The sequence below is a fragment of the Anabrus simplex genome, chromosome 7, assembly GCF_040414725.1.
Source record: "Anabrus simplex isolate iqAnaSimp1 chromosome 7, ASM4041472v1, whole genome shotgun sequence".
Lineage (NCBI taxonomy): Eukaryota > Metazoa > Arthropoda > Insecta > Orthoptera > Tettigoniidae > Anabrus > Anabrus simplex.
The window spans coordinates 296657620-296681207 of NC_090271.1; the positions used below are offsets into that span (position 1 = coordinate 296657620).

Below are 23588 nucleotides of genomic sequence, written 5' to 3' on the forward strand. Positions count from 1 at the left end.
GTTATCGAGAAAATATGATTAGATTCACTATTAGTTTACCCTCTCCAGGCCTATGTTTCCAATTGGAATTAATACATTTCTTGTCTGCTGCAAGTTTGCTAAGTAACTCATTCATATTCCCCTATGATTGCATTAGAAATAACTGTTCCATTTTTCGTTATGTTTACTATCATTGCATGAATTTTTACACTGAATCTTTATTCATACTTATTTCTAGATGATTTTCAAGGATTTTCTCGTTCATACTTCAAATACATTTTGGTTGGAGAGGGTTAAACAAAAAATAATATATTTGACAATATCGATGGAAGTGAGGCATCAATGGCCCAAATCAACAAGGTATTTTATTACTGACCTGGATATTGTTGACATAGCCATAGCATCCCTTACCCAAAGGCCACTGCTCAGGCAATTATTCTCAGCTAGACTTTACTCATAGTAGAATGGATGCGGTCTACGCATCGAAGTGTTAACGCTCACGATGTTTTTTAACTTCAAGCTGTCTTCCCTGTTGATGTTATTTGGGCGCAACTCTATCTCTATGGCTTCCCTCACAAGACGAGCATAGAAGTCGTTTACAGGCGCGATGACCTTCGCCTGGTCAAAGAGGATTTCATGGACTGTATTGCAGAAATGTTCTGCTATGGCAGACTGGTTTATAGCGTTCTCCGTGGAGAATGAAAGAGCGACATTCTTTACCGACCTGATGTGCTCTTTCACCCTGATGTTAACAAGCTTTTTTGTCATGCCAACGTATGAACAACCACAACCACATGGAATTTCATATACGCCCGGTGTTTCAAGATGTTGTTTTTCCTTGACCGGTCGAAACAGGGATTTGAGCTTCCCGTCTGCGGTGAAAACTGGTATTATATTGTACTTCAAGTTATCAAATACATGGAAATTCCGCCTCTGCTGATGAAGGAAATTGAACCCTGAGTAAAACCTTGTCACCCAAAATGAATTCGCCCAAGTTTACCCTTATTAACTTATAACCTTAATAGCTAACTTCTTACGTCTAACTAACTACTACCATTAATTACTTTATTAACTATGACTACGTCATTACTTAAAATATCTCACTTCACATTACTTGGGACACAATCACACTATTCTCTTAAATCAACTTTCACTACACAATTATTGATACTACTCACCTGTTCAACTTCTACCTTCCTCCTGTCCACGTGACCTACTTTATCCGATCCCCTTAGAGTTTCAAATACTCTAGCTCGATGACAACTCCTGAATAACATTCATATTCGGCCTATCATTATCCCTCTGATAACTCAAATCCTCATGCCTCCCATTTTAGGATTGTCTCTGGTTACTCTGCTGATCATGATTACTACCTCACCTCTGTACTTGTCTGACGTTCTTCCCCTTCCCTCTACTGCTTTACTTTTACCAAACATAACACGCTCTCTCTCGCGACCCTGTACACATTCATCCCAAAACCTGTCAATGAACTTCTCTTTAAATTTTCCTAAATTTGACATATTATTCCGATACACTTGAAACCATATGTTACTTATACCTATAACAACATTCGACAAGATCTCCAACACGTATTCCCATTCAGTAATATTATTCCTCAACTTACTTGCAAATCTTTTCTCAACTAGTTTTGCAAATTCCATAGGATTGAACTGTTTTCATGAAAACCTAGGTAAATCTTGGTCCCTTCTGAAAGAACCACTCGCTACTATCACCTCTCTTACCGTCTGACCTCTAAATTGTTGCATTAGCACACTCTAGCAATTCAAAACTTCTTCCGATACACTCTCAGCATTCCCTTTCACTATTCTCACTTCTTCCTGTATTTTTTTTTCTTTCTCTGTCCCCTCCTGTGATAGCGTTTCATCTCTGTTCTGTAGTTCACTGACCTCCCCAAGTTTGCTTTCAATCTGTTCGATTCTACTAACCTGTTCCCTCGTATCTTCCCCAACTGCATTGCAAATCTTGTCCAATCTTTTCTCGACCACCTCATGAATTTCTTCCTGATTACTAGAATTCTTATTACTTAACGGTACGATATTGTTACTGTTCTCTGTACCTGTTTCCTTGACTTGTTCGGTCTAAGTATGAAGATTACTCCGACTTAAATTCATTTCACCTTCAGTTTCAACGCACTCTTGATTTGACTCACTTTCTTAGATGTTTGATCAGTTACCTCTAATGCCTTAGTTTCTATTTTACTATTGATCGCACTGTTACTACTACTCAATTCTTCCGTTTTGCTACTTAGAGAGTTAGAAGGTTTATTAATATTTTAATTACACCTACTAAATATTTGCTCCGAATTGCTAATTATGTTTATTTCTATTTTCGAAGAGCTCGGTCATTCTGGCTATGAACAAATTTACAAAATCTTCGTTCTTTCCCCCCGCGACTTCCTTTGAGTTTCAACGTGCTTCTCAATTTCAGCACTTTCCTTAATTACCTCAGAAACTTCCATCGTGTTCACCAGCTCCCTATTTTCAACCTCAACTTGGATGTCCTTAGAAGCAACAGCCTCCCCGTCACGTGACTTGCTATTGTTTTCCTTGTCCATCTTTGGTTCACTAGTAATAGTACGCGATCTTAAATTAATTTCCCTTATCAAATCCTTTGAAATTCCCTCAAAATACAAATATACAACACAAAACTACACTCCTCACATTTACCGGTTATAATTCCGTTGTTTTAGATGTGTATACTCTTCTCAAAATCAACTTATGGTATGCTGTCATTGAGAAAAGTTCTGAATTTACTCGAGTCCCGCGTTGCGGTCACACTTTGTGGCTACTCACAAATTTAAAATCGTGAAAGTGAATTTAAATGAAACAATATTAAAATATTCATGAAATAAAATGCTCAATCTTCGGACTATGTACTCACACTTGGTACTTACATGATTACTTACGCATACAATTGTTGATGGGCGCCAGCTACAAATCAATGTAACGATAATAGAATGAGAGTCTTGAATATCTCTACGGTGTGAGTTAATAAGCTTACCTTGACAGCATAACATATAGGTTCTGGGAAAAGGAGATTGGCGTTGTTTTCCCATTAAAATTTGAGGTTATCTGATCTACTATTGAAATGAAGCAATTAAGTATACGAGTATTTGATAATAAACAAAATATATTCCTTTAATATTAGCTTTAACGAGTGAGATTTACTGTGATAATTCAGCAGATAATCTAGAAATCTAACATGATAACTGAAGAAAAATCTATGCATAAAATTTGTAATCCTCTTGACCGGATATTTAAAGGTCGTACAAGAAAGTTATCCCTCACTGGTTCACGTAACAGTACCTTAAACACTTTGAGTGTTATTACGAAGTATTCCTTTGAGTTGGTATCAGCTGTAAGTATCTTAATCTTAATTTGGTGTTGTATTATTTTAGTTTCAAAAACGAGATATATGATCGGTTGAAACTGTATTCACACTTTACAATTAACTTCACAAGTAATTTACCGATAACTGTTAGTCTGCATTACGACGACTCAATATTCGGCTGTCACCGAACTGACACAAGAACTCGGCGTAAAATATATACGAAACACATTCCGAACATATTATCCAATTGGTCACTGACGATTACGTATCCATGCGACTCCTTCTTCATCTCCCTGACTCACTGACCAACTGTGGCCTAACTCTCCTTCCAGCTGATTCCAATTGACTTCATGTCAAGTCTCTCCCTTCAACTCCTTCCAGCCAACTGAACTATCCAACTATAGGATACAGCCTCGATATATAGACATAAGTAGTCACACACACGTCATTTCTAGAAACAGCTATGATGTCACTCCCACCCAGCTACGAATGTTACATACTATATTGAAATAACCTCAGGTGAACTAGGAGTTCCCTAAATATGATCTCATCGCTAAATGCGTACAATGACAGAGCGATGACTCGACAGTTACTGTAACAGTATTACACCATATGTTGCAATATCAAAAGGTTTCACAAAACATATCTATACCTGATATTAGGCAGTTAATCACACTCTACATGATTTTGATGCTAACACACACATACATATATACACAATAAATTAAATACAATAAAGCAAGCGATAATTAATTAATACATAGCGAAATCAGATTATAGAATTGAATCAAACACTAATAATAGTTACAATAATAGTAATAATAATACAGATACAATAATAATACTATTTTAAATAATAATAATACATATGAATGCTTGTAACGGGATTTGAATCGTTACGGCTTAGAGGTGTTTATCTTCGCTCGTAGTGCCGAGTGCATCGTGTTGTCACAAGTGTATTAAATTTAATTCTATAATAGTGATGAATAACTTCGTGTGCGCAGTACGTTCTACCGGTACATTCTATAATTATACACAAGCCTTTCTTTCTTTTCTTGTAGTGTATGCATCCCCGAAGATCCCGCGCGGAAAGATGTTCGCTCCCAATTTGTAGCGTGCGGTAGTCAGATGAAGGTTTTTTAAAAACGTGGACTGAAGTTTTTTTTATTTGAGAATATGGGAGTGAAATTATTACTTAAGCTATTGTATTATTTAATTCTAAAGTAGTCATGAATAACATTGTGTGCACAGTATGTTCTACATCCTTTAATTATTGAATAGACTTGAATCGTCATATTAAGACGAAACATTCAGGTTATGCAGTGATATTTACATGTGATATCTGCAGTTCCAGCACTCATAATACCTACAATTTAAAGTGTCGTCTAAGTGCAAAGCATGTAAATCCACGCACAAACAGTGTACTAGTGTAAGTGATATGTCCAATTTGTTCAGAGTTACTGGACTCAAGAATGGATGCGGTGCAACATTATACGAACAATCATGACATTTCTATTTCATACGACACTCTGGAATTCATCAGTAGTGAGGAGTTTTAGCCCAGAGCTGGAAGGCGAATATTGAGAAAGACCATGTCTGTTAGTACGTCACATAGCGCTCTAAGTATGTAAGTAAAATTGATGGTTATATAAAAATATATTTTATTTGTCATTGCGATGGTTATTTTAGGAACAAATAAATTAAACGGCCATAGTCCATCGAAAATAGATCTTGCATTCAGTCATCAGGAAACGCAGTTGCTAATTTCTGTAAAACCGATGTCAGTCACCAACCAGAACTGGGTCGTCTGAGGCTGATAAAATTAGAGAGGGAAGATATAGCAGTAAAATAGCCATGGAAATTCCCCCTGATAAAGTTCTTGAAGATGTTCGATTTTCTATAATCTGTTCAGTATAATTTAAAAACTGAGGCAATACGGCATCAAAACTATTGCACGAGTGTCGAAGCCTGGATCCGTGAGATGGATACACTAGGAGATGTAGTGCGTTTCTACAAGGTACAAAGCATTCCTTCCTCGAGTCCTAAGTTAAACACAGAGGACTTCGTGTTGATTCTTATGAACAAATCACAAAGGGAAATGTTTGAAATATTTGGCTGTAACTGAATTTGCCTTGATAGTACACATGGATTGAATTCATATGGATTTGAACTGACTACACTGCCAGTTATCGACGAAAAATGTCAAGGTTTCCCGTGGGATTTCATGCTGAGTAACAGTTCTGACACGACAGTCATGGAAATATTGAAAGAGGCTATGTCTCAAAAATTTGAGCCTAAAATGTCCATGTCAGAAAAGGCGGAATCATTCTACAATGCCTGGATGAATGTAATGCTTCCTCCCAAGTTTTGACTTTCCTGTTCCTGGCATGTTGACCGCGCGTGGAGAAAAAAACTTAGTAAAATTAAAGGAAGGGAAAACAGGCTGAAACTTACAAGATATTAATAATTCTGTTAGAAGAGAAAGGTTCAGATGCATTTCCGATGATGTTAAACCAGGCATTAACTGATTTAAAATGTGATCCGGACACTTTGGATTTTGTCCTATATTTCGAGATGCATTATGAACACTGTGCTTCTATTTGGGCGTATTGCCATCGCCTCCATGCAGGTCTCAATACCAACGTGCATTTGGTGCGAATGTATGGAGTTTTCAAGCTCATTTATATGGGCGGGATATTCTGATGAGGTTCGTAAGTGAGAAACTTTTTGAGCGTCTCATTTACTTACACAGAGGTAAACTAACAACTAAACTGTCTGAGATAAGAAGCGGACATACTAAAGCACTGTCTCTTTCATCAGAAAATGTTATCTGCGATGGTGACTTGTGGAGCGTACCATCTGCCAATAGACATGGAATATGTGATATTAGGGAAACAGATAAAAGAGACTGCAAGTGTAATTTAAAATGTAGTAAATGTAAAGTCTGCATTCATGCCTATATATGTAGATGTCACGAGTCAGCCATCAAATTCAATATGTGTAAGCAAATCCAGCTGATAGCAATGCAGTCCGCTGAAGAAAAATATATGGACATTTCCAGCACAGAAAATGACCTTGTTATTCTGGAACGCCCGTCAAAAGAGGAAGAAGAAAGACCCATAAATGATATTCGCAATCCCCTGAAGAAAAATTCGGATAACGATGTATCAAAAAAAAAAAAAAAAAAAAAAAAAAAAAAAAAAAAAAACCTTAGAGAAATGATCGAACAAATTCTTGCAGAAGTTGAGGATATTGAAGATTCTGAAATTGATGAGAAACACCTTCAGCCTATAATACCCACTATACGGGCTCAGAAGTCAATGACACTACACTGTCTACACACATGACACTTTCTTCTAAAAGAGTACATTTTGAACCTCAGAGAATTCTATTCTCCACTAAAAGAAGACCTTATCAAAGAACAGCCTTATCCTTGTCAAGACCTACTGTTGACGAGTAAGATATAATAATTATGTGCAAATTTATTACTCCGCTAAACTACATAACACAGCCACGTAATAAATATACGTAGTTGTATCGTCCCCAGTGTTTTCCACAATGATATGTTTCTCATGTTTTAGATAATATAAATTGAAATTCCTTTGTTTATTTTATTAGTTAACATTTTGAGTGTGAACAATAACTTACCGTATTTACAGAATCTGTGCAAAATATGCCAAGTGATATTCAAAACTAATCTAAAAGGTCTGAAAATGTGGTCATAAGTCGTTCGAAAGGATTGAGCGTGAACAATAAGTTATTTACATTATCTGTGCGGGCCGATGACCTTCGATGTTAGGCCCCTTAAAACAACAAGCAACAAGAATCTGTGCAAAATATTTCATGTGATATTAGGAACTAAAATATAAGTGCTGAAACTGTGGAAAAGATCGTTCGGAATGGACAATAAATTGAGTTTCAACAATACTATTCTGGGTGCTTCTGGAGATGTAGAACGAATTTGAAGTCTAATTTTATGATAAATAATTTTCCAGTATATATAAATGGCCAGTCTATATTCAGTTGTAAGAGGGAGATGTCTCATCCTAGCACAGAAAAGTTAAAATTAAATAAATAATTTTGTAATATAATATTTTATCAGCTCGCTCCCCTTACAATATTATGTGGGCCTCCATCATTACGATATGATAATATGAATATTTGTAACTAGGTATGACTTTCATAATAATATTACCCACTTATTTTCTCTTAATATGTTAGAAATAACGAGTAGCATATGAACCGATTATAAACTGGGCACGCAATTATATCACTGAGCCTGTAATTCTGTTCACAATACACTCAACTCGAGGAAAGTGATAATCCTTAGTTTTTAAACGCTCAAGCAGAGGGAAGATGTGTTTAAATATCCGGCCGCGACGATCATGCACGAACTTAGCCGATGATGGCTCCTGAATAGAGTTGGGTCGATTCGTGAACGAATCGCTCATTTGAACGAATCAAAATAAAGAATCGTGTGAATCGATTCGCGGTATGAATGAGTAGTCGTTCAAATGAATCGTTGAATCTGGAGTCGCCCGAGTAAGAATGAATCGTCGTTCAAATGATTTGTTTGAATCGTTGAATTTGGTGACTGTCTGTCGCTGTAGCCAACTCCGCACGAAGCTGTCAGCGACTATTACCGATCCGTCCCGCAGTTCACGATGCGTGAGATGAGGATAATGGTGAGGACGTATGTTTATAACACCTATGACCTGGCCTTCACACTGTTGTAAGAAAGGCATTTCCGGCCTACAGTACAAGTCACCTACAGTATCTATAACACAGAGATGCAACATCAGTTTTACATTTGCTGTTTCATAGCCGACTATTCGTCATCGTTCCACATGAGCATTAATAAATACAGCTGGTAATAAGTACGATTTCCTAACATTTTGTACGGCTACAACGTACTACGTTGTAAAAGAAATAACTACATAACTACATAATGTTTGACTGAGATGAACGAATCGCCTGTTAGAGGGTACAGCAAAGAACAGTTAGAAGGGGATAACAGTAGATCGAAACAATGATGTATGAAAACAATGAGTACATACCTTATGTTGGAATATTTAGTAGACACATGATGCAAAACATATACTTGGAATTTCACTTGAGTTTATAAATTATAATTGAGGAACACTATCTTCGATAATTTTGTGGACGTAAGGCGTCGTCTCAACTCAGTTAAAGTATTTCCAGCTCTGGAAAAAACACGCTCACACGGAACAGATCTACCAACAACACACAGTCGTCTTAACATCAGCTGGTACAGCCTTGAGTAATAAATTCTTTTCTCTTGCCACCACCTAAAGGGATCCGCCTTCCTTGCCAGCAATGGTTCATCAATATACTAATGATATTCTATTATCGTGGCAGCCAACGGCGTAACGGGGTTTCTGAAATGTTTAACACTGGAGTCGAACTCTCCCCACAATAAATCTTCATCTGAGTCCTCTGCATGTTGTTGCTCCTCTGATTCCCTTACTACCTCATCGCAGGAAATTCTCACAGATGCAGCTTTTTGGATAAGCGATTGTTTCGCCTTATTGTACGCTGCAGTAGACAGAAAACCTTGCTTCTTGAATCTGGGATCGAGCAAGGTGGCTTCAGCTAAAATGGTTCGGTCTTGAATGTCTTTGAACCGTTTATCAAGTTCGGTTTTAACTTTTGCAACCACTGATGATGTTTCTTTTGGCTTATTTACATTTTCAATTTTCTCAAAATATTTATTTAAGCACCGAGCAAATAAAATCAGTTTAGAAACAGTCACTTGTTTCTCAGAGCTTACATCCTCGGTGATCTGTAGAAACGGTTTAAGAATTTTGCACATTTCATCCAAAACATCAGAATCTTCACTGGAGAGAATGATCCCGGAATTCACTAGCGCCAAAGTTGACACAACAGCTTCTCTATTTTTCACCACACTTTGAAACATAGTATAGGTGGAATTCCATCTGGTAGGCACCTCTTGCTTAAGAGTTTGCTCTGAAAGTCCCATTTGTTTCTGTATCCCTTTTATTTTAGAAAGAGCACGTGGACTCCGCTTAAAATATTCTACCACATCTTTCACATTGGTTTTGAGCTCTTTAATTTCCCCTATAGCGTTCTCCACTATAAGATTTAAAGTGTGCGCAAAACACGGAATGTGTTGATATCCTAGGTTTCTTGCTGCTGCACTCATATTTGGTGCACTGTCAGACACAACAGCAACAATTTTACTGTCAATTTCCCATTCCTGGCATACCCGCTTTATTTCATTGGCAATGTTTTCTGCACTGTGACGCTCGTTGTACACGAAACAGTCCAGTAAGGCACTACACAATTTGGAGTTTCCATCCAAATAATGAATAGTTAAGGCAACATAACTTTCAGACGCTCCTAAGGTCCAACTGTCCGTGGTCACGCAGCATGCTGTAGTCTGGGATAAGCTGGCCTTTATTTTGTCTTTAACATTATTATACGTCGAATCGAGAAGTGCATTCGATAAAGATTTTCGAGGAGGAAATACATAATTTGGATTTAAATTATGCAGCAATTCCCTAAACTCTGGCTGATCAACAATTCTGAACGAATGATATTGTTTCACAATAAGTTTTAACACAATATTGTCGAACATTTTGCTTTTCGACACTGGAAGAGGTCTGGAAACAAAGTCGCTCATTTTTCTCTGTCCAGTTTTTTTGCCTTTTGGCTGGTGGCTGCGATGATTCTTCGGTAGATGTTGAGGGTATAGGTCCCATGGCAGATGTTGAGGGCACCACAGCAGATGTTGAAGGCACAGATGACCTATATTCAACAACTCCTTCTTCTTCGGTATTGGGCTGCGGCATTTCCGGCCTAATAGCAGCAGTAGGATGCTTTGTTTTTAAGTGTCTAGTTAAATTTGAGGTGGTTCCAGCCTTAAAACAATAAACACCGGAACATATTTCGCACTTAGCACGACCGGGACTTATCTCTAGAAAGTATTTCCAGATAAAACTTGTTTTCCTATTACTCCGATCCATTTTGCTCACATACACAACACGCACAAAAACTAGGCAAACCACCGAGGACTGAGTTGCTCAAGATAACACGTGACCAGTGTTTCCAACATAGCTTTTTCACGCTAAATGTAGCTTATTTTAATCCTAAGTTTAGCGGCAAGAAAAAAAACAATCCCACTTAGAGAGATTCTAGGCTTTAGAAAATTGAGAACATAGTATGTCGATCCAGGTCAATAAAACCTCGAGAAAACCAGTCGTGCTGTAATCATGAGCAACGTGCTCATGTTAACGTTTGTTGGTTGATGCTGTCGCAGAAACCTACGCGGAGGCATCAAAGTAGTTCGTTATCCAATTCATAGCATAAGCAATCTTACATGCAAAACGTCAAAAATATGCAAGAACCTATTTGTATTCATTGTAATTAATATAAGTAATTCAAATTGAAGAATACCAGGCACACATGCCCTCATGCTCAACCCGCCATTTTGTATCTGTAACCTCTAAGATACCATTCGTTCGCGAAGGCTCAATGGAAGCTGTACATCAATAGAGATTGTGTGGAGTCTGATGTGTTGGACGTAATAATAAAACTCGTAAACGTCAGGACATGAATAAAGCTCTGATGAGTGTAATCGCTGAAATGTAGCATGCCTTTGTTCATCACGTGGTGGCGGATCCGTCGGTATGTGCGGTATCACTGTCGACAGTCTCGCCATTAATCAGAATGATACGAGCAGCAGTGAAAAAGAGGAGAGATGGTGGTGGTGGTGATTATTGTTTTAAGAGGAAGTAGAACTAGGCAACCATCCTCTATATAACACTAATCAGAGAGAAAAAATGGAAGGGCTCCGACACTTCGAAGAATGAAGGTATCGGCCAAAGGAAGACAAGGGCAACGAAGGGCGTGAAAACGAAGGACTCCCTAGCCCTCGCAAACCTAATAGCGTCGGGGTCGGAAATGAAAAAGTGTTGACCAAGAAAGGTCGGATAGGAGAGATGAAAGTGAGGAGCCTGGTATAAGTAAGTGGAAGCAATGCCAGGACTCAGCTAAGGGCCCCGTGGTTGCCAACCCACGCTCCAAAGTTCAGAGCCCTTGGGGCCCCTTTTAGTCGCCTCTTACCACAGGCAGGGGATACAGTGGGTGTTGTTCTACCGCTCCCACCCACAGGGAGGAAGGAGACAAGATCAAAAAAAGAGAGGAAAGAGAGAGAGGGGGTAATTCTACTTGGAAGTTCTCCTTTATCAGTTTTTATTTTATTTTCTTAAATATTGGCTTTTCTAAAACGATGTTTCCCATCTAGAATTTAATTTTCACTGAAATATTGAAAGTGTGAATTTTCCTTTTATGTGCTGCTGTGAATGATTTATTACGTATTTAACTTTTGGGCATAACCTCAAATCAATCAACCTGCCGTAATTTATTTAAATTTATGAGATGTCAAATAATCCAGATGTGATAAGTCATTCGCTTGTTGTTTATTCCTCGCAGACAGTGAATATAATTTGCTTCGTAATCCACATCAGCATGGCATTTCATCTACATGTTGATATCAGTGGCATCCGGAAACAGTCTGGCTGCAATCAGGCGAGGTAATGACAATTCCTACGATAGACAACCACACATCAACACGTGGAGGCCCTTGCCATGCGTTCTGAAGTAACCCAGTCATTCTCCAATCAACGTGGAGACCGCGGGCGGATACATGATGTATGTTTCCATCATTGTCTGTTCTCTCGATGACGGTATAATACTGGAATATACTATGATGATGTAACATTACGGCACGTGTCGATGATTTCATTTCATCTCAGTTTTAGGCCTATTTACTATCCGTATGTTCACGAAACTTCAAAATACGTGAACTACTCATTTATAATTTTTGGTGAAATCTAGTATCACGAATTACTTTGTTTGACAAAACGCAATAATTGAATTTCAATTAGAGATTCAGTATACTTTAATGTTGCTCGTGATATTTTGTATTTACACAGAGTAGTGACTAGTGAAGAAACCTTTTCACGCATCTATGGATCTTTGGAATCGTTCTCCGTTCGGCTTGAACGAGTCGCGATTGAACTGGAAAAGAATCGTGAACGAATCGTGAAGGAATCGTGAGAATCGATTCGTAATGTATGAATGAATCGTTCGAATCGATTCTTGAAAAAGAATCGTAATGCCCAACTCTACTCCTGAGTGTCAGGCGCTAGAACAAAGTAATTATAAATAATAATTTTTAGTGATCGATTTTGATGTGGCCATGCCCCAAATCTCACACAGAAACCAAAGATTAGGTTCTGTTGAGGATTGTAGCCCTCCGACCGATTAGGTCTTGGGTGCTATCTCCTTCACAGAGTGGTTTTGGACTGAATGATGATGTGTGGAAGGGGAGTCCTGTTTCACAAGTCATAGCTGGTCAGAATATGACCTGCGCCCCGTAGAGGGGCGACGCACGTAGGAGGCCCTGTTTTGGAACCAGGGTTTCTGAATGCATTACAGGTGGTACTTTGTTCGTGCGTTGTGATAGGGTAGTAAGCTGATGTGACGTGGGTCACCCATCCAGGTGGACGCCACGCCCAATGTTGCTTAACTATCAATGACATAGTGCTGGAAGAAGAAGGTGAGGAAGTGAGTATATGAATCAGGGGGGGGGGTTGGCTGATAGGGGCTGCTTGGCAGGGAATAACCACGAATACTTGATGGGGAAGAGGTTGACTTGGGCTAATATACAATTAGCTGTCTACTGGGCATGGAGGGGGGTACTGGGGTGGCTTGGGGGGAAAGTAGACTAATTAGAAGGCGGAGGAGGTGGTTGGTTTCTTGACTGGGATGGGGGATGGTACCATGGTGGGAGGCAGGGATGGTACCATGGTAGGAGGCAGGGATGGTACCATGGTAGGAGGCAGGGATGGTACCTTGGTAGGAGGGAGGTGAGTTAGTGTGAGGTGGGGGATTGGTAGCGTGTAGGTGTCTGGAGTGTTTATAGTGGGCCTTAACTGCTTGCTTGATGTAGGGGCAGCCAGGATATGAAGCAGCGTGACTGCCATCGCAGTTAGCGCACTTCGCCTGGTCCCTTGGTATAGTGCAATCGGTATGGCGGTGGGGGCCTCCACACCTATTGCATCTAGTGCCTTCCGTGCATGAAGCAGCGGTGTGGTTGAGCTTTAAGCAGTTAAAGCATTGTGTGACTAGTGTAGGGGGGGGGGGGGGTGGTGAGTGTCGTGGGAAGAGTAGGTGTGGTGGTGCGTGGAGTGAGCCTGGGAGCAGGTTTTCTACGCCTCCTCCCAGTCTGCGTGTTTTTGTCTGTTAGTGTAGGTGGAGGGTTGGTTTGGGCTTCGGTGGACTGGGTAGGTGGGGGAGTGGGATCTGGAGCGGTAACAGTGGTAGACTGAGTGGCAGAGTTATCAGACAGATTAATGATTATAGGAGGTGGGATGTCAGCACGTTTGAGCTTATTGAGGATGGTTTGCATTGATTTATTGTAGGTGGGGGTGATGATCATGTGGTTATTATGGGATTCTTCAATGACGGCGATGTGATGGGATATGATGGGTTCTATGGCTTGAATGACTGACTGACGGGTGAGAGGTACTGGTCCAGGTTTAGATAACGGAATAAGAATGAAATTGCATTTAGGAGAGATGGGGAAGGGGGTATCTTTGCGGGTGTAGTGGAAGGGATGCTCATAGGGATGTTCTTCTTCTTCTTCTTCTTCTTCTTCTTCTGGTACTTCTTCCACTTGCTGCTGGTCTTCTTTTGGAGATGCGGTGAAGAGACGATGGGTTATGTTATTGTCTTCTAGTATTTTAGCGATTGGTTGACAGGAGGAGGGGTCTTTGGGGAATATATAGATGATGTTAGTGTCTGGATCTTCATTTACGTCATGGAGTAGGTGGGTTTGAGATTGAAGGAGGGTAGCAATTTTCATTCTGTGCTTACGGAGTGAGGATTTGGATTTATTTGGTGGTGAACGTATGGCAACGCAGTGGGATTCAGGATTATTGTGAGTGAAATCAATGGTCATAGGAGTGTTGAAGTTTACATATGGGCCCCAGCTACTCAATCCACCGGGGGGATCCATATTATTAGAAGAGGAAGACATGGTAGGTGAGGGGGGGGGGGTCTGGGCCTTGGAAGGAGTTAGCACTGTTTGGTCAAACTCAAATGAGGACCTGGGCTTGCTCGAAGCGGGTACCAGTCGTGCCAGGTGTAGTTTTGGACCGGGTCACGCCGGGACAAGGCACGAACAGGTGACCTCACTAGGAGCCTGACAAATTTGCAGGGCTTGGAGGTGTGCAGGCTGGCTGACTGGGCGTCCTCTCAAGACGACTTCCCTAACGACTGGTAGGACTATATCCAGAAAGTCGGACCGCCCTGGGAACGGCAAGATGGCGGCCGTTACCGGGTGTCACTGGGTACGGCTGGCGGTCTGTGGCTGGGAGCGAGCAGGGGCTCGCTTGGCAGGAAGCTCGGTGAAGCGCTCCAAGTGGCTGGCGGCGGTACTGAGAGTACCGCAGGCGAAGCAGTTGACGGGAGACAACAGTACGCTGGCGGGTGACAGGAGGCTTGCTCGGACTGGGCTCTCTGGTGATGTTATCAGCTCAGAGCATAGGCTTGGAATGATGGCTTTGATGTGGATGAAAACTGAGAAATTTTGATCTTAAGTATTAGTTTTAAATTCCAGTGCACATGAGAGATGTTTGATTTTTGTGTGATTTGACAAGATAGATTCTTTATAATTTATATTGCTGTAGTTGTACAAACAAAAACGTATTTATGATTTCAATTGATTTCGGTATTAATGCCATAAATCCATACGTAGCGTTTTGCCAAGGCTGAAATATTCAGAAGGAAGCTGTAGCCCAGGCATGCGCCATCTGCATTGTCCTGGCGTTACTTTCGACATTGGCTGTTGTCTGGAGGCATAGACTGGTTTGGAAGGCTGCAGGGAACAGGGTTCTGGAGATAACGAAGACGGATAGAAAGGGGGTGGTAGAGAATTTTAGGGAAAGTGTATATGTTGTTTGGTTTGTATTCTAGTTTCTCATCGGAGCCTGAAAGTGAGTCGTATGACATGGTGGTCGAGTTTCAAGATTTCGAAATCATGGATGGGATGGGCTGAGATCCAGGCGTGTTGTGATAAGTCGAACAAAGTCTTTGTAGGTATTAATAGTATAGGAGGCTGTAAGTCTCCACTTTTTAGTTAAAAAAACAACTGGGGGAGGTAAAATAAGTGTTACCAGGTCTACAAAAGAAACATTCGGTGAACCAGGGGCCGCCATGTAACAGACGGACGCGTTGCCCCCTACACCGCGGGGCCGGACAATGAAGGTTAAAATCCCCGACCCTGTCGGGAATCGAACCCTGGACCCTCTGAACCAAAGGCCAGCACGCTTACCATTTAGCCGTGGAACCGGACACAGCCGTGCGTGACACTGATATAAAGCAGTGGGCGTGCACAAAAGCTAGAGCGCTTGAATTGACTGATTTAGAAACTGGATCAAGCTGGGCTTGGAATTGCAAGGCAGTTCAGAATAATGTTATGCTCAAAGTTACGTACACTGTAACTTACGAAAATGCACAATCACAAGAAGAGATTTCATTTTGTACTGAATTCACTTTCAAAACTGTTTCCCATTATTCATCAGCTTAAATTCTGAATACCGATCAAAGTGGTTTTAATTATGAAATTCACAGAAACCACACACTATCTAGCATCGGTGAAAGACACTCTATAGTCGGAGTGAAATCAATATCTGGAATACCACATTCATATAAAATTCACCCCGTTATGTCCACGGAAAATAAAATTTTCTCTCCAATTCTTATTGTATGACGTGAAATAAGAGACATATTTCGTGCAACGAATAATCATCAAATCTCCTATTTTGTTTCGAATTGGACAAAACTATTTTTGAACGTTGGTTGAATAATTGATTCTCTCTCATGTTGGAACAAAATTTTGTCCGGTTCTAGACTCATTTCCACTGCAACGAAAGCTACTCGTAATTCCGGATAATGACATACAGACAACAATCATTCTATTTGGTGCAATTTGCCTTGTTCAACATTTGGATGTGTACATTTTTTCCGGCACTGGACGAAATTCGTCAAACGATTTTGTGAGAGATGTTTACTCGGCAATATTAATATTGACTTCTAGAACCGTAACCTACTATCACCCTTCATGTGGTTATTTATAATGAAGTCAGTGCCCCCGTATTCAATTACACGACTAAGCATGCAAACAGTGTTCTCTGGGGCACTGAAAATTCAAGTTGGTCAACTCCCAACTTCACTAATGCATCGTTCATCCAATGTGGTTAACAGATTTATAGATCAAGACTACAGAAACATTTTTAACACATCTAGCGTCATGTGACCCCGTGGTGGAAACGCCGCTTTGTTAGCGTGGGACTCGCTGGTGGGTCACTACTGCACTTGACTTGAGCTTTAGCGGCGCGTGACCATGGATGAGCACGCTACCCATGTATTCTGCCTTTAGCAGTGGTCTCTACCTTCCCTATGTTCAGAAGTACGGACTTGGGTTGGATCATGGGGAGAGTTTAGGTTAAAAAAATCTCTTATTTACGATGTCAATATTAATCCCATATCCCAAAGTCTGCACGCTATTTGTTTAATTAGAGGCATGATTATTTCGCATTAACGATAAACGCGACAAAAATATTCTGAAGCGATTTTGAAATATCTTAACGAATCATATGATTCTGGTTAAGAAATTAGTGTTTTTGTTTTCGCGAATAACAGCGAATTAAAGTGACAATGCCAGTTTAAAGCGAAATTGACTTATTTTGAGATAAATGCGAAAATGCAGCGTAATTCATGCAAAATAACGATCTTGAAATTGTATTTCAATATTACGTGTGTGAATGGAATTTCTCATTTCGACAAAAGTATCTCTACGTATTAATATTCTATAAAATCCCTTAATGGTATGGCCATTCAGGGTGAAAGGTATGGCCATGTAGCGTTAAAGGGTAATTTGTAATTTAATCTTGATTAGGGCTATATTACTTTTTTTTGCTATTTGCTTTTACGTCGCACCGACACAGATATGTCTTATGGCGACGATGGGATAGGAAAGGCCTAGGAATTGGAAGGAATAGGCCGTAGCCTTAATTAAGGTACAGCCCCGGCATTCGCCTGGTGTGAAAATGGGAAACCACGGAAAACCATCTTCAGGGCTGCCGACAGTGGGGCTCGAACCCACTATCTCCCGATTACTGGATACTGGCCGCACTTAAGCGACTGCAGCTATCGAGCTCAGTGGGCTACATTACACTTCTAATCAAGAATACATAAGGAATAATGAATATCAATATTGCTTCTCTTTACTTATCTACCTTTCATATTAATAATTCACAAATCTCACGAATTCAACTTTTTATGAATAACTTACGGAAAAGATTAAATCGAAATTTATCGGGTGAGTTGGCCGTGCTCTTAGGGACGCGCAGCTGTAAGCTTACATCCGGGAGATAGTGGCTTCGAACCCCACTGTCGGCTTGCCTAAAGATGGTTTTCGGTCGTTTCCCATTTTTAAACAAGACAAATGCTGAGGCTGTACTTAATTTAGGCCACGGCCACTTCATTCCCACTCCTAGGCCTTTCCTATCCCATCGTCGCCATAACACCTACCTGTGTCAGTGCGACGAAAAGCAAGTTGTAAAAAATTAAAATAAAGCGAAATTAAAGCAATGGGGTCAGGACTATTATGCGAAATAACGCGAAAAAATGGTTTCATTTTCACGAAATCGAACATAAATTAATGCGAGAATATCATGCCTCTATTTATTACAACGAGAACACATGAAAAATACGCAACGCTATTTACAGAACATTAGAACTTAGTATTAGAGAACTCATCACACCTGAGAAACTGAGTTAACTACCGTCTGGTTTTGAACTTTGTGTGGAACTGTGATGATCTCCCCGACCGTATTACGTGCCTGAAAGATAATGACGTAATCATAAGGTGAAGGAATGTCTACAATATTATGAGGCGGTGCCTTTGGATTCTGGAGAGCCTGGGACGTCATGCAGGGAATAACTGGAGCTTCCCAGAACCTCCTCAAGAAAGATACGAATCAAGAAAGAACATCTGCTCGGAACACTGAACATCATCACGCTCCTAAAAGTTGGAAAATTAAAACAACTTACTGATGTTTTGAGAGAAAGAGATATTTACATATTTTAACTTCAAGAGACAACATACCTTGATGAAAATTACATTGAATCCAGTGGTTACAAAATTTACAAAGGAAAACCGGCAATAAAGAACAAAGTAAATATAACGATCCTACGTACGGCCTTTTATGGTTGAAAGTATCATTCTGAAGTCCATCATCAATTTCACCTCACCAACAGAGAGGATCTCGTTTCTGTCCTTTAGATCTGACAATAAAGCATACACGATTATCAATGCACATGCGCCGATAAATGACGATAAACCGAGCTCGATAGCTGCAGTCGCTTAAGTGCGGCCAGTATCCAGTATTCGGGAGATAGTAGGTTCGAACCCCACTGTCGGCAGCTCTGAAAATGATTTTCCGTGGTTTCCCATTTTCACACCAGACAAATGCTGGGGCTGTACCTTAATTAAGGCCACGGCCGCTTCCTTCCCACTCCTAGTCCTTCCTGTCCCATCGTCGCCATATGACGTATCTGTGTCGATGCGGCGTAAATAAACTAGCAAAAAAATGCGATAACAAGGAAAACCCGAAGAAGGTAGATGACTCTTGGGAAGTTCTTGAAGAGACAACGTGGAAAATTCTACAACACCATGTGAAAATTTTGGTTAGTGATTTCGATTTCTATGCTCAGATAAGTAAGGAAAGAAGGTACAGGAAAATTGTGGGGGACTACCCAGCACTTAACAGAATGAACAGAAATGGCGAAAGATTAATCAGTTTCTGCAGACATTTTAACATGAAACTCATGTCTAGACACTTCAAGGCACTTCCGAGCAAGAAGAAAACATGGGCACCTCCGAACATGTTGCTTGAGGAGATTCAGATCCACCATGTTGCTATAACGACAAGAAACCTAAGGGATATCTTGAGCGTCAATGTAAGAAAAAGCTTAAACATAGATTCGAGCACTACCTCTCGGAGGTTAGAGTAAGATTCCAACCAAACAAACCCAAGCAAAAGAACCAAAAGAAAGCTTCGAACTGATACAGATACTCTGAAACAAAACAAAGAGACACATTACGAAACATTTCTGAAGCTGAATATGAACAGTTGAGAAGAGACAAAAAATCTATGTTTAAAGCAGCTGAAGGCTTGGGGAATCCAGCGAGGGAACGAAAACACAGGTGGTGGAATGAAAAGTGTGATGAAGCTTTGGACAGAAGACTACAAGCATGGAAGAGATGGCATTCCAACAAAACCGAGGAACGATGGGAAACTTTCCGGGAAGAGTTGAATAAAACAGGTAGAATCATACGATCAGATAAAAGAAATTGTGAGAGGAATAGGTTGGATAAGATAGAAGATGATTTTAGAAAGAACAACACTCGAGCATTTTACAAAATATTTAAAGAGGTACTACAGAGATGCCAGCCATCAAGTTTGTGTTTTTAGCGGGAGGGTGGTAGTGTAGTAACGAACAACAAAATAAAATTGTAAATTTCTCCCAGATTACTTCAAAATGTTGCTGAATTGTGCAGAACATATGGAAAGATTGGATACGAAATATCTATCTCAGGATAACCGAGATTGCAATCCACCGAGTCTAGAAGAGATCAAGGAAATAATAAATGAGCTTAAAAACAACAAAGCACCTGGTGAAAATGGAATTATTGTAGAAATGTGCAAGTTCGGAGGAGAAACTGCAGCCACAGAAATCCGTGCCGTCATAGGAGCAACCTTCCAATTGGTTGTCTTCTAGATAGGCATAAATATTTTGATTTTGAGTAAGTTTTGTAAATTTTTTAAATATTTAATTTTTAACACGCTTATACACAGCTATAATAATAAAATTTGGCAGGCGTATTAAAAAGCATCCAACTGTCATATGCGTGCCAAATATCATGATTGTAGCTGCCCCTCTAAGCATAAAAAATTAACACTGTGTGAAAAATGTACTAAAATGTCAGTAAATCCTTCAATCTAAGTTATAACATTTGAAGATACGACAAAAAAATAGGACCATAATCTTAGATATTATCATTTTCGGTAGGCCAGGCTAGTTTGAAGACTGCAGGTGTAAATTAGGTGTGGAAATATTTTAAAACTTATGAAAGAAGTACATAATTCTTCCTAGTTCTAGAAATTTAGCTCGGTAAAATCGTAAGGTATAATCGATGGATTAATCATTCACCAATACCGTCGTTTACACATTAATGAAATTTCGTGCTTTCCTTACAAAAAGAACGATTTTCGGAATTATTGTTAAAAGTTACAGCAATCTTTCTATTATCAGAAAATGGCAGCATATTTCAAATTCCGCCATTTTTAAGGGCTGTACGGATATTTTAATGGGATGGCGTGTGGGTGTGTCTGCCACGCCCACCTCATACTGATGGCATTTTGTTGCATATTATGGCAGTATTTTAGCGTTTCCGATTGAATTTGGCTCCAAGGATTGAAAAATGACGGTGGGATGGTGTCAGCGCTTTACGATTTTCCACTGTTTACCTAATAATCTTTGAAAAAATAACAGCTACATTCAAAACTTCAGATGGTTTTTCTAACTATTCAGTGTTTCAGTGCTTTGCTACCTGCGAAAATCTCCATGAACTGCAGTTATTGTCTGATTAATATGAAACTTTCTGCAGTTATAGCAATATCTTAAACTAATAAAAATACTTGTAAAGAATTTTATTTGTTAATTAACAGCAACGTTACATGCGTTTGATTACGACAGTATATTATTTTTCTATATAAATTAGCAACCCAGAAATTCAAACATTTCTAGTTTGTTACATATTTGAGGAGAAATACATTTTTAGCTAAGTTTATATATGTATTTAAATATTATCATCAAATTTTGAGTCCGTTAGTGTGATTAGCTGCCACCCCCGGAGGCCGGGGTTCGATTCCCGGCTCTGCCACGAAAATTTGAAAAGTGGTACGAGGGCTGGAACGGGGTACACTCAGCCTCGGGAGGTCAACTTAGTAGAGGTGGGTTCGATTCCCACCTCAGCCATCCTGGAAGTGGTTTTCCATGGTTTCCCACTTCTCCTCCAGGCAAATGCCGGAATGGTACCTAACTTAAGGCCACGGCTGCTTCCTTCCTACTTCCTTGTCTATCCCTTCCAATCTTCCCATCCCCTCACAAGGCCCCTGTTCAGCATAGCAGGTGAGGCCGCCTGGGCGAGGTACTGGTCATCCTCCCAAGTTGTATCCCCCGACCCAGAGTCTGAAGCTCCAGGACACTGTCCTTGAAGCGGTTGAGGTGGGATCCCTCGCTGAGTCCGAGGGAAAAATCGACCCTGGAGGGTAAACAGATTACGATACGATACGATACCATCAAATTTTGAACTCATAGAAACTAAAATTATTTCCCAGGAAACGTTTTTCAATAACTCATAACTAAATATCAAAAAATAATAATTGAAGAGGATTGAATCAACCCACTGATTCGAAGCTTGGTATAATAGGTAATATTTACTTCATAAGTGTGTTCACAGCATGATATTCTGAATGCTGAAAATTTGCAGAAGTTGCTAATTTGCAAGTTTGTACCTCATTTAGAAGTGGGTAAATATTTATGTGAGTGAGTGAGTCGGCCAAGCGGCATTTTTGTATATAGATGCATGGATTGAACACGATTTTCACAGATGTCATCTGAAAGTAAATTTGATTTAAAACCTCTCACGTCTTTGTTACGCTCACCTGTTCGAAACTAGGAAAGGATAATTAAAACAAAATTCTCTGAAGCTAACCAAACAGGTAAAGAGCATGTATTTTAAGATGAAATAGTTTCACATTTTGCTTACGAGAATTGTGAGTTCGGTTGACACGCAAGGCGTTCCGGAATCTAATGCAACGTGTTTTTATCTTCACAGTTCCGCCCAAGATTTTGGATGTGGGTGCAGACCGCCTGAAGACAGCAGTGCTCTTCACATCCGTAACATTCATCTGCAATGCAGAGGGCAATCCTCTGCCTTCCTATCGCTGGATACAGAAGCTTCTCAACTCCGAAGATACGATACACATAAGAGGAAGCGAATCAAGGCTGCACATAGCCAACGTTACGTATGACTATCAGGGAGAATATGTGTGTACAGCGAGTAACATCATAGGAGGCATGAAACGACTAGTCCAGAGTCAGCCCATCTCGTTGCAAGTCGTAGGTAAGTTTATGGTTCATTAATGTACTTCAATCGGTCATCAATCAATCACTACTGATCTGCATTTCGGACAGTCGCCCAAGTGGCAGATTCCCCATCTGTTGTTTTCCTACCCTTTTCTTAAATAAATGCAAAGAAATTAGAAATTTTTTGAATATCTCGATCGGTGCGTTATTCCAATCCATAACTCCCCTTCCTAAAAACGAATATTTCCTTCAATTTTTCCTCTTGAATTGCAGATTTATCTTCATATTGTGATCTTTCCTACTTTTATGGACACCACTCAAACTTATTCGTCTACGCCATCTCTCCACTGACTCGGAATATACCGCTTAGTCGAGCAGCTCGTCTCCTCTCCCCGAGTCTTCCCAGCCCAAACCTTGCAGCATTTTTGTAACGCTACTCTTTTGTCGGAAATCACACAGAACAAATCGAGCTGCTTTCCTTTGGACTTTTTTGCAGTTCTTAAATGAATTAATCCTGATTAGGGTCCCATACACTGGAACCATACTCTAGTTGGGGTCTTACCAGATACTTATATGCCCTCTCCTTTACACCCTTACTACAACCCCTAAATACCATCATAACCATGTGCGGAGATCTGTATCCATTTATTTACAATATTGTTTATGTGATTACCCCAATTAAGATCTTTCCTTATATTAACTCCTAGGTACTTAAAATGACCCCCTAAAGGAACTTTCATCCCATCAACGCAGTAATTAAAAATGAAAGGACGTTTCATATTTTTGAAACTCACAACTTTATATCCGTTTATCACCACACCATTGCCTACTGTCCATCTTACAACACTATCGAGGTCATTTTGCAGTTACTCACAATCTTGTAACTCATTTATTACTCTATACCAGGGCCTCTCAGGGTGCATGCGCTTGGTGCATGCACTGTGCACGGTGCAAAAGACGACTTCGCTTGGTTGACCAGAGTGTAGACC

General features: G+C 40.0%; 1 protein-coding gene across 1 annotated transcript in view; it reads left to right on the forward strand.

Annotated features, from left to right (window-relative positions):
* LOC136877820 (synaptogenesis protein syg-1) overlaps positions 1-23588 on the forward strand; it is a 493171-nt gene that overhangs the window by 367011 nt on the left and 102572 nt on the right. Inside the window, exon 7 of the mRNA XM_068228753.1 lies at positions 22349-22636. Within this exon, the coding sequence (XP_068084854.1) occupies positions 22349-22636 (288 nt within the window). The remainder of the gene's footprint in view (positions 1-22348; positions 22637-23588) is intronic.